This window comes from Petromyzon marinus, chromosome 33 (assembly GCF_048934315.1).
Source record: "Petromyzon marinus isolate PM22_M1 ecotype Great Lakes invasive population chromosome 33, UKy_Petmar_22M1.pri1.0, whole genome shotgun sequence".
Lineage (NCBI taxonomy): Eukaryota > Metazoa > Chordata > Hyperoartia > Petromyzontiformes > Petromyzontidae > Petromyzon > Petromyzon marinus.
In genome coordinates, this window is record NC_133699.1 from 14,683,322 (window position 1) to 14,696,255 (window position 12,934).

At 47.6% G+C, this 12,934-nt stretch overlaps 1 protein-coding gene across 1 annotated transcript in view; it reads right to left on the reverse strand.

Moving 5' to 3' along the window:
* ODF1 (outer dense fiber of sperm tails 1) overlaps nucleotides 1–12,934 on the reverse strand; it is a 350,860-nt gene that overhangs the window by 313,157 nt on the left and 24,769 nt on the right. Inside the window, exon 3 of the mRNA XM_076071399.1 lies at nucleotides 8,822–8,929. Coding sequence (XP_075927514.1) covers nucleotides 8,822–8,929 — 108 coding nt within the window. The remainder of the gene's footprint in view (nucleotides 1–8,821; nucleotides 8,930–12,934) is intronic.

Consider the following 12,934-nt stretch of genomic DNA (forward strand, 5'->3'; position numbering starts at 1 on the left):
AGATGCGGGAAAGCGTTGACGCGCTCTCAACCGGATACCGCTTGGCCGCGCGACGACCTCGCAAAATAGGGACGGCGTCACCCCAGGTGCTTTTCTAATTGGAAGCAACGAAGCGTTGGGAAGGGAAAATCTCATCGTACGAGGATGACTAGGAGTGGGGGTTGGGGTGGGGGGCAGTCAATTAAAAATATCCCTCCTGTAAACATCAGCCGTGCTGCACCTTGTTGAGAGCTGCCAAGTGGTGCATGGGGAACACGGTTCATGAGAGCGCTGATTAACAGCTCATTGACAACAGATGTAGCGCTTCATCAAAAACTCTTACCGCACACATCCGTACATTTTTATGGGGGGGGGGTGTTTGTTTTGTTTCCAGGGAGCTCCTCGAGTGAAAGTTCTCAAGAACATGCCACTCAAAGGGGGCTTTTACTTCGGTCCCAAAATAATATCTCCTGCACCTGGACAGATGTCATTAACCTACGACGCTGTGAGAATGTGCAATACCCAATTATAACACACCAGGTCTTACTTGTAAATGAGCCCGATATCCTTACCTTGCCTCCCGAGTTCTCACCTGGTTAAAACAATATAAACTTGAACCTTATTAAATCCAGCATAACTAAAGACAACGACCCGTAGCACAGAGGACGGAGCGTAATTTCAACACGAAGAACCACTCATCATCCACAGATGCATCTGGCCATATTTAATATCTTATTTGTTGTGGTCGCACCGAGTGGGCGTCACACAAAATAAGTAATTATTCATCGTCGACTTGTAACGCGCGGCACACGGCACTCGCCCCACGCTCCCTTAGAGGCAGAGCAGCGAGAGAGGAGAGAGACGACTGACAGGCACGAGCCGAGAGGAACCAGAGACAAGCAGGGATGCAGCAGCCAGGCAGTGAGGAGCCGGCACTACCGACAATTGCCCAAGCTCTGCCGTCCTCAACATGTTCAGATGCTTTCAGCCAATTAACGATGAGTGTTCACTTGGGGAAGAAGAATACCGCGCGAAAGATGATCTAAGTCTGCAATTTTCTGGGCTGTATTCTACCGGCGAGACAGGGCCTAACTCCTCCAACGTCACAACATTTGTGCGATCCACTAACCCTCGCCTCCACAGTGCTGGATTACAGGTCACGTGCAGCCACCGAAGGGAGACCAAGTTCAGGTGTACGTCACCACCGCCCTGATAATCATGAGGACCAAGATCTAACACAGCGTCCTCGCCAAATGACATTTGGTAGTTCACCAGCGTTGGTTTATGGAAGCCTGAGTCCGCTGACGAGACAATGAATGTCGAAACTGCTCCAGATGTTGCTTGTGACGAACCAATGCTGCTGAAGTTATGCACTCCCGGAAGTACATGTGGCTGATGGGATGTGTAAAAGGAATACATTTTTTTACGTAGAGAGGAGGCGTATTTGTCGACACATAAAATGAACATGTCGTGTTAAAAGTTTCCGCTTGAAAAGTTACTCTTGCCAATGCAGGCCGCTGTTTCACTATGGCCACAAATTAAGCGATGACACATTGGCAGAGACGGGCGCTAAAGATCACTTCGCCGCGGGGGAGGCATTCTGCATTTCGGGCATGGATGGGATGGAGGGGGAGAGAGAGACAGAAATAAACCGCCGGCTCGTACAAACGGAGACACCGGGGGGGGGGGGGGGGCAGAAAGAGACGGTTTCAGAGTTACCGTGCAATTTGTTTGCAAGGCGATTGCGACGAAACAGACCGCACACACCCTGCAACCCACTGCAAACGAAGCAGCTTGCAACGCTGGCATTTCAGTGCATTCAGCCGATCAGTCAAAGCGTTGAACCAAAACAATTATTACTACTATTGCTGCTGCTCTACAAAGAACACATGCAGCCCGAGGAGGAATCCTGCTCCTGCTGCTGCTCCTGCTACCATATCTCGATCGGAGCCGCCAGCACGTAGCTCACTGCTGCACCGGACAGAATTCAATGAAAAGTAGCAGTCAGGGTGACGGACGATCCTACACCCATCTCGTTCACAGGGCCGGTTAGTTGCCTCCTTATCACTCTACTATTATGAGTCGGCAGTACAGAAGTCACCGATGCTCAAGACAAGATAACCACAATGCAGTTCTTCAGGAACCGGTGGTTTTGTCACAATGCTGATGGTTGAGAGCTGGTTGCACGGCGAGCACGCGCATGCATGCGCGCGTGCGGTTGCGCACTGCCGAGACCCCTCCGTTTTTCCTGCCTGCCCACGTTTTTTTATGGATTTGAATTGAGCTACATCACACGTAGGCAAATCACCCGCGGTCAGGGTGATGTGCAGCACAGCCCGATTGAGGCGTGCGCTGCCCAGGGCTTCACCTTCCCCGTGCGCAATCCCGAGCAAAAAACAAAGAGCGGCGAGCTCCGGGGCAGCTGGCGTCCCGGAATAACGGCGCGTGGACGCGGTGACCTACGGGCGATCCAGCAATATTGGTGGAAAAATATCAAAGCTGCCCGGATTTCAAACAGAGCGATATAGCTCCCCAACGCGACTGACGCAAGGGAAGGGGGGGGGGGCGTGAAAGCTGTCGCGAGAGAAGAGCGGCCAATTGGAGGCAAGCTCGTAGGAGGGGTGCAGCCCACATGACGAAGTGTGCGGCCGCTTGGCTCGTGTCGAGGGTTTACTCCCCTTCGCAAGAAGCCCCACGCTGCGACGTTTTCCTTTTTATATTAGAATTTGTTTTTACACGCAGCCTCTCAAGTTGCTGTTTGTTGCGGGATGATTCAGCCCATCATCCACCCCCCCCCCCTGACCACCGCGGTCAATAAAATAGATACCACTCTATGGGAGAAGACCAAAGTGGTTTGTCCCGATTCTTAATTGACGTTTCAGTTAAGCACCACTAAGAATCATAATTTGTCTTATCTTGGGGGAAAATCCCATGCGCTCCCAAGCCCTTTTTCACACACGTCCGGGAAGGGTTACAGGATCAGATCACCGCGACGTGGACTCGCCTAAAACCCTGCGCTATGAATCAGAAAACTGGCTGCAAAAACGATGCATTAAGCGATTGTCCTCGCCATAGGACGGTGGAATTTCCACCACTAACTCGGGGCTGTAAACGGGAGATGTGCACGATCTCAGCGCTCACGTGAGCGCACGTAGCCAACCGTGCTAAACGGAGGAGCGATGCAACCCCCTGAACTCGCGAGTCAACGTCGACTGGCGTGGTCACCCTATCCATTCTGTTTTAACAGCAAGGAGGCAACAAGACAAAACCAAGCCCAACTCTCCCAACGCCAGATGAGCCGGGTCCTATCAGCGTAAACAGGCTCCCCCCCCCCCCCCCCGCACTTAACGTCGGTAAATCCTCACGCGCATAAAATGTCCCGCACGTTGCCACGAGCGTTGTGGTTCTTGAAACGTCAGCGTGCACGTTTCTAATTTCCGAGCGGTAAAACGAAGGCAGCGCGCTCCGAAGCAAGAACGTCCACCACGAGACGCGCTGGCATTCACGCGCCGGAACGATCAATTTCCGAATAGACTTCATCCCACTGCTGCTCTCGCTAAGTGGGGAGGCAATGGAAAGCCGTCATTTATCCACTTTGGTGGTGTCTGCAGTTGAGACGCTGACAGCGCGCGGCGATCCCCTGCTTAAAAAATACTCGGGCGCTCTTTAGACACGGCCTTGACGGCACAAGTGAACAGTACGCTGCACGGTGCACACGCGAGCGTGGATCTCGGCGCACGCTGCAGCGACCTCCTTCCCTCCCCCACCCGCCCCGTGAGTCAATCACTTGTCCCAATTGTGAGTCACGTATCAGCCCGAACAATACCTTCCTTTTTACATCGTGATAATAACAATTTAGGATTTGTAAAGCGCACAATTTGTGCTCACTCTCGGAGAGAGCGAGAGACAGAAAGATTGATTCTAAGACGTGGAAAACCCACAGACAAGCGGGAAGGCAGCCAGTGCCGACCCCAAACAGGCGTCCAAGCTCTGTGATCCTGCATCAGGACGTTTGGTCAACACCACCCACGAAGTGTTTGTCCATGAGGGAGAGACCGGAGCATCCCAAAAGAAACCCCCCACAGGTGCGAGAGGGGCTGGACACTCAATTCCCGTAGAGATGGGAATGAACCTGCTTGCCACGCCGCCACCACTCCCCGGGCGAGACCCGGGTGAGAGACCCCGGGCGAGACCCGGGTGAGAGACGGCAAACCCTGGCAGTCCACGGGACAGGCAGCACTCTCCGCGAGCGCGTGCCGTCTGCCTTCACGGCGCCAGAGCGACCAATACGGCGGCGAACGGCTGCAGAGGGGATTAATCGATGAAAACCATCGACTTGATACCATCCTGCACGTGGACATTAGCCCCGAATCCTGCCATGCAAAAAAGCCATCGCTGACGGGTTGATAGTTCATCATGTTTCCATCCGAAGGTGACATGAACTCGGTTTATGGTTTTTTTTTTACCAGCCAAAAGCAGAAGGTCTCACACGAAAGAGTAATAAACAAAGAGGACAAATCATGGACGTTTGTCAATGCTGCAATGCTTCCCAACACACCTTTGTCCTCGATAAGGATTTCATAAGAGATAACAACGTGGATGATGTCGCAAGGTTGCTTCGCGCGCTCACACGCGCGCTCACACGCGCGCTCACTCACACGCTCACGCCATTACTCCATCACTCCATCGAGAGCAGGAGCCGGCGCTGGGCGCACGACATCTATACGACACGCATATGGCGCATGACATGACGACACTGGCCGAGGAGGCATACCGAGCGTCGGTAGATATTTATCACCAAGCACTGGGTAACCGTTTGATCATTTGCCTCCGTTTGTCTCTGGGGCGAGTCCCTAATAGCAACACCACTTTAGACCAACATTTTATTTACATCGGATCACCTGTACTCGAGTTACAGTGTCCTCACATCACGGACGGAGTGACGCACCCACAAACCAGACGGGCAGAGCTGATGCATAATCGCTTTTTAAAAATACTCAGCCGGCACGCGTTAAAACGCAGAGCAGGAAAGTAGGGTTCAGTCAGAGCGAATGAATCCGGCAATACACAGGGCGCATGGCAGCCCAAAGCAAGAGAGCGCATCTTACAATTCAGTTCGGAGCAAAAGAAAAGTTACAAAGCGTTGTTCAATTTGGATAGGCCTCCTACCGAGCAAAAGCTGTTCTCTTTCAGGTTTATTTTCAGTAACTTTGTGAGCAAACAGATTTCAGCGGCGGTGTTGCAGACGAGCGTATTTTGTAACCAGAGCATCAAACGCACAGCCACTCATGGAACTCATAAAATGCACAATTACACAGACATAACAGCGGTCATCAATTCCACCAGCCCAAACTCACCAGTGCCACAGGCTCGATTATGACGGTACGTTGAATTATGTGAAAATCAATGGCTCTAAATTAGTTTTTTTTCAGAAGATTAGATCCGACGGACGTGTCCGCTGTTTTACGGAGCATATTGAGCACAATATGTGAATGCAGGATAAGTCAACAAAATGTGTTAAGATTTCTAAAATACGCTCGCTCTGCAGAGCGCCCATGTGCTTTTGTTAATGCGACAAAATCCACATGCCAGCGCTTCAACAGTTCAAAGATCAACTTTTGCAAAGTATGTAACTTGCAATTTAACACGGAGGCTTTTGCGACCAGTAGATCTTGTGGGTTCGCTCTCCAACACACCGGTGTGCTGAACGAGTAATTAATTACTCATTGGTTTTTTCGGTAAAGTCACGTATGTAGAAATACAATAAAATTATATTAAATTAAAATAAATCACGACGTTTCGACCGCAACACAAGCGATCATCATCAGGTGTAAAAAACAAATAGCGAGGGAGCACATAGGGTGACATCAACGCAACACATAGAGAGCGTTAAACTGCACGGAGGTAAATACAACAAGAAGATGAGAGACGGGAATTCAACAAACCTAAGAAAAAATTACGTGATGCAAAACCAGTCGGCCAACAACACAGTTGGACACTTGCCTGGCGGACCACGAATTTCAGAAGACTGCTAAATTTCGTGTTCATCTTCTGGGTTGAACACACCAGCATAGACAGAGTGAACAAATACCAGGTACAAGGTGGCAGAAATACATATACAGTGAGGGAAAAAAGTATTTGATCCCCTGCTGATTCTGTACGTTTGCCCACTTATTTCCCTCATTAAAATGCAAATCAACTTATAACATTTTTGACATGCGTTTTTCTGGCTTTTGTTGTTGTTATTCTGTCTCTCACTGTTCAAATAAACCTACCATTAAAATAATAGACTGATCATTTCTTTGTCAGTGGGCAAACGTACAAAATCAGCAGGGGATCAAATACTTTTTTCCCTCACTGTACAGGGACACCAAGAGGCAAGAAGAGCAAAGACGGACAGAGAAGCAAGAAAAGGGGCCGGAGGGATGAACAGACAGAGGTTTAAATAAGCAGCAGAGGTGGGGGGAGGGGCCGAGGACAGCAAGGTGCGCAAGCGCGCGGGCGGAAACAGACGGAAGCATAGAGACAAACAACGGTAAACAGTAAACAAAAAACTAAGCACATTGAAGCACTTCGAAGAACAGACAGAGGATGAACACGAAATTTAGCAGTCTTCTGAAATTCGTGGTCCCCCAGGCAAGTGTCTAACTGTGTTGTTGGCCGACTGGTTTTGCATCACGTAATTTTTTCTTAGGTTTGTTGAATTCTCGTCTCTCATCTTCTTGTTGTATTTACCTCCGTGCAGTTTAACGCTCTCTATGTGTTGCGGTGATGTCACCCTATGTGCTCCCTCGCTATTTGTTTTTTACACCTGATGATGATCGCTTGTGTTGCGGTCGAAACGTCGTGATTTATTTTAATTTAATATAATTTTATTGTATTTCTACATACGTGACTTTACCGAGAAAACCAATGAGTAATTTACGCAGTCACGAAAGCTTTAATTCTATATTAGTAATGAATTGTCATGTTTTGGTTACGTGACAAACCTTACTAATTGGCTGTGTCGGGTGGTGTTGGGTTTAACGACACATTTATATTTCTTCAATCTAACCCCAAAAGCCCCACTATTATTTATATGTCACTTTCCTTCCCAAAATCCTCCACAATGGGCCAAGAGACCATAAAGATGACCCCACGGATGGTATTGCGGCACTCACGTCATTATTATCTCACAATAGTGGTGGTGGGACACAGTGGAAGTATCTGCAACTTTATTTATCCATTGAGGCGAAGGCGGCTTATAAGTCTCACACTGCACTCAATCGCGCTATGAACCTAAGCGAGAGATTGTGGGTAGGGGGTGGGATACGTCAGGTGGCAGCGGTGGGGCCTGACGCCCACCTCAAGGGGCGTACTCTGCACACGTTCAGCGACCCGGCGGGAATTTCTGCTGTGGACAGTCGAATTGACAAACTCAACTTTAAATCTTGACTTAAAGCTTTCGTGACTGCAGGAATTCATATTCTTTGGGTCTTTCGGTAAAGTCATGGAGATAGAAAAATAATAAAATAAAAATAATGAGTTTTGATCGCAACACAAGCAATCGTCTTCAGGTGATAAATACAGCAAGCTGACTGCTGAGGCAGGAAGAAATATAGCGAGAGAGCTACTGCAGCCAAAGGTTATACAGTGAGGGAAAAAAGTATTTGATCACCTGCTGATTTTGTACGTTTGCCCACTGACAAAGAAATGATCAGTCTATAATTTTAATGGTAGGTTTATTTGAACAGTGAGAGACAGAATAACAACAATAAAACATCCAGAAAAACGCATGTCATTTACATCGCTTTGTCTGCCGAGCGCCACAACTGATGTACGAGTGCTTTGATATACGAGTGCTTTGGATTACAAACACGTTTCCGGAACGAATTAGGCTCGCAATCCAAGGTTTTACTGTACATGTTTGAAGTGGGCGTGGCTAGAGATGATATTGTGGTTAATGCAGACATAATTAGCCGAGGTATTCCTAGCTCTGCGATCTTACATTTACCCACTTCAAACCTATATAACCTTTGGCTGCAGTAGCTCTCTCGCTATATTTCTTCCTGCCTAAGCAGTCCGCCTGCTGTATTTTTGTCACCTGAAGACGATTGCTTGTGTTGCAATCAAAACGTCGTGATTTTTTATCATTCTATTATTTTTCTATGTACGTGACTTACCGAAAGACCCAAAGAATATAAACGATACTATTTTTAAACTATTTTTATTTTACCAGGTAAGGCTCACTGAGCTAAATAGCTCTCTTTCAGAAGAGACCTGGCCACAGATGATAGCTCAACGAAGTGGCTCATCACGTGCAAATTTACAGCAGCTAAATATTATGAACGCATGTTGATTCTAAATGTGAAGGGAAAAATTGGAGGACCTGGAGAAAAATCCACGTGACCAGGGGGAGAGAGACAACACACAAACTCCAAATACATAGACATCACGGTCGGGATGGAACCCACGGCCCCCTGCACACCAGGCGAGGTAGTTATAATCTCACCACCACAGCACCCCATAGAAAACATGGGAGAGTAGTGGCGCAGTCGCTAGCGTACTGTGCTAGGAACCCAGCGACCAGAGTTCCATTCCTAGTTGTGAGTAACATCAGCGACGAGTGATATGTATATATTTGGAAGCATTTCTATTGTTGCTAATCAACTTGTTAAAATCCCACATTCATTTTTGCCAATGAGCAGCTAAATCGACAAAAAGAAATGTGATCACCATAATAAGATACGAAATGAGGGACGGACGCAACATCAACCCACACTTCCATTTGCTTGCTTTAAAAAAAAAAACATCCGACCGTGCAAGCCGTGAAAAAAACCACGGACATGCACACTCAACTCACCTTCAGTGTGAAGAGGCTTTACGGTTTTCGGCAAAGACGATCCACATCTGCCCTGGATGCTTGTCCAGACGGCCGCTCCTCCTGCTCCTCCTCCAGCTGCCGCTACCGCTGCTCACAACGCAGACAGGAAGAGGCGCCGCATGTTGACGTTGTGCGTAGTGCGTGTTGAAGAGACCCGAGCGACTGAGCACCCTGTGCTTAAAGGTTCAACACTTTAAAGAGCATTCCCCCACGTATTTTCGGCACTACCTGTTTTCATGACGAGCGTCGGGAGGATGGCAGCTGCCTGGCGCCGCGAAACAACATTTGTCATCGGCCAGCGAGGGTCCTCCATCAGCTGTGACCTCGCGGCCGGCGAAGAGAGAGAGTGAGGCGCTGTCCCCCACAAGTCCCACGGTCATTTCCAAAATAAATGATTTCCCTTTCTCCCCACGGGTCGGCCGAGCGGCAGCAGCAGCGTCTACTCCAATCGCACGAATCCGAACGCTGCTGATGCAAACCCCGAATGCTGAAGCCGGCGCACAGGTTGATTCTGTCCGGGTGAACCGAAGCTGTGGATGTTGTTCTGTGCGGCACAATGGGATGTGTAAAAAGAGACTTCTTGTATTTTATTGAGGGGGGGGGGGGAGATGTGGAGGGGGCGTATTGTCGGCACGCTTATCGTGTTACCCGCGTTGTCGGCAACGACGGCGAGCGATTATTTTGTGTTACAATCCCCCCCTTGCCCTCTTGGACTACGTACCGCCAATGGAGCACTCGGAATCGCGCGTGACCACGATAGAAAGTTGTCAACACTTAACGTGAACAATGCCCGTCTATTTTGACATTGGCCAGGGGCACCATCTCGGTGTCATTTCCAGAAATCCCTGGCAGCCTCAAACCTCCACAAAACCATAGCGGTGGCCCCTGTGAACTGCTAATGGCAGCTAAAAGGTGCGGCGGCGTACACACGCGCGCATTTTCGAGCAGACGAAATGGAAACATTTGAGCAATTTAATTTCGAGAGTGGGGCGAACAAAGGATTTGAAAAGATGAAAAAAAAATATCACAAACTGGATATAATCACCACATGTTATTTTTACATTTCTGCCGATTATTATTGTATTTAAATTCATAGCACACGGTGAGCCCTTGTTACCACAACAGCACATACGCTGGGGACTTCTGAAAACTACGCTCTCCGTACAAGAAGGCCTCCTGGATAAAATGAGCAAAGAATTACGTTAAAGTGAAATATAATTCGTGATTTGTTTGTCCCTGATGCCAACTCCACCATTCCGACTGTGGGGTACATGCCAGCAAGTCGGTACTTGTCAAACAGAAAGCGCAATGTCTGCGAAATATCACGTGTTCAATCACGTGTTCAATCACGTGTTCAATCACCACACTCGGCTCACATCACAACCACTCGCCACACTGAAGGTCAGAACACAACCACTCCCTCACCCACTCACCACACTGCTGCTCACAACACAACCACTCACTCGCTCACCCACTCAACACACTGCTGTTCACAACACAACCACTAATCCACTCATCCACTCACCACACTGCAGGTCACAACAGACTCACCCACTCACCACACTGCAGGTCACAACAGACTCACCCACTCACCACACTGAAGATCACAACGCAACCACTCACCCACTCACTCACCACACTGCAGATCACAACACAACACACTCACCCACTAACGACACAACCACTCACCTACCCACTCACTCAATCACCCACTCACCCACCACACTGCAGGTCACAACACAACCACTCACCCACTCACCACACTGCAGGTCACAACACACTCACCCACTCACTCACCACACTGCAGGTCACAACACACTCACCACACTGCAAGTTACAACACACTCACCCACTCACTCACCACACTGCAGGTCACAACACACTCACCCACTAACTCACCACGCTGCAGGTCACAACACACTCACCCACTCACTCACCACACTGCAAGTTACAACACACTCACCCACTCACTGACCACCCTGCAGGTCACAACACACTCACCCACTCACTCACCACACTGCAAGTGACAACACACTCACCCACTCACCACACTGCAAGTGACAACACACTCACCCACTCACCACACTGCAAGTGACAACACACTCACCCACTCACCACGCTGCAAGTCACAACACACTCACCGACTCACTCACCACACCGCAAGTCACAACACACTCACCCAGTCACTCACCACGCTGCTTCTTAAATCGCGCTGCTCCACATTGGAATTCCCTTGCTCCCATCGTCGTTTGTCCACCAGGGCTCTTATACAATTATAATAACCTTGAGTCATGCCAAGAAACATGTTACACTCGTACCTATTACACCTTCAACGGTGCCGTCTGTTGCAGGCCGCATGACATTTTTGGGCCACTGGGGCCTGGGTTCGGCAACTTTGTTACAACAGTAACACAGCGCCTTGATTACGAAGTGGCAGCATAAATGCTCTCACCATCAACACATTATTCCAATTGCCCACAATTACCGTGGATAAGTAGATGATAGCAATCCTGCTGCTGATAATGATCATCATCATGATCAGTGGCAGCAGCATCAGCAGCAGCATCACCAGCAGCATCATCAGCAGCATCATCAGCAGCATCATCAGCAACAGCATCATCATCATCCGCAGCATCATCATCACCAGCAGCAGCAGCATCAGCGTTTCTGTTTTTGCTTGCAATACTGCTACTGCTGCGGTACAATTAACATATTCAGGAAATTTCGATTTAAAGCTTTCGTGACTGCAGGGATTCATCTTCTTGGTTCTTTCGGTAAAGTCACGTAGAATGGAAACAAAGTAATACAAATAATAAAACATAATAAAATAAAATTCTCACGACGTTTCAGCCACAACACAAGTAGCCTTCTTCAGGTGAAGGAACAGAACTGTCGGGATGACAGCGCTTCAATGAACGCTGCTAATATTCGTAGCGTTTTTTAAGCTAGGTGAGAGAAGTGGAGCTCCTTGACAAAGGAGTTTACATATCAAACAGGAGAATTTAGCATTGAAATAGCTGAGGGATTAGCTTGTGACTGGTCACAGAAATAGCTATGTTAAAGTCCAAGCTTACATATCAACAGAGGCATTTAGTATATGGAAGCTAAAGGGCTGCAACTACCAGTAAACCGATGTGAAAAAAACTAAGTCTAAATTACATCAATATAATAAAAGTACTCAATATATTCTTCACTAAGCTGAGCTATTAACACAAAGCAACTGGGTATACACTACACTACATAATGAATACCATATAGTAAACTAATAAAAAACTAAAATATAAACTACCTCAATGTTAAATTTTGATTTAAAGCTTTCATGACTACAGTAATTCATATTCTTAACTCTTTCGGTAAAGTCACGTTGAAGGGAAACAATAAAATAATAAAATATATAAAAACATTATTTTATTGCTTCCCTTCAACGTGACTTTACCGAAAGAGTTAAGAATACCTCAATGTTATCACCATTAACCGTGGTGTGAGAGGTATTAAGAGGCAGCTCTTTCGCTGGCATTGCCTCTTAATACCTCTCACACCACGGTAAATGGTATGGTTTATAACATGGAGTATAACAGCGCATTGTGGCTGTTTCTCTCCCCCCTCCTCTGTTCCGACCATGGATGGACTCGTCCCTCTGAACGGGGCTCGTCGCTGTCCGTGGTGCTGGCGTTGAGGGGAGAAACCGCCATATGGCATTGTGATATATAACGAATTATTGTTGGTGGCTCAGCTGATTGGAGAGTATATAGAGTTTATTGATAACATTGAGGTAGTTTATATTTTAGTTTTTTATTAGTTTACTATATGGTATTCATTATATAGTGTAGTGTATACCCACAGTTGCTTTGTGTTAATAGCTCAGCTTATTGAAGAATATATTGAGTACATTTATTATATTGATGTAATTTAGACTTAGTTTTTTTCACATCGGTTTACTGTATGATAGTTGGGTAGTTGCAGCCCTTTAGCGTCCATATACTAAATGCCTCTGTTGATATGTAAACTTTGACTTTAACATAGCTATTTCTGTGACCAGTCACAAGCTAATCCCTCAGCTATTTCAATGCTAAATTCTCCTGTTTGAAATGT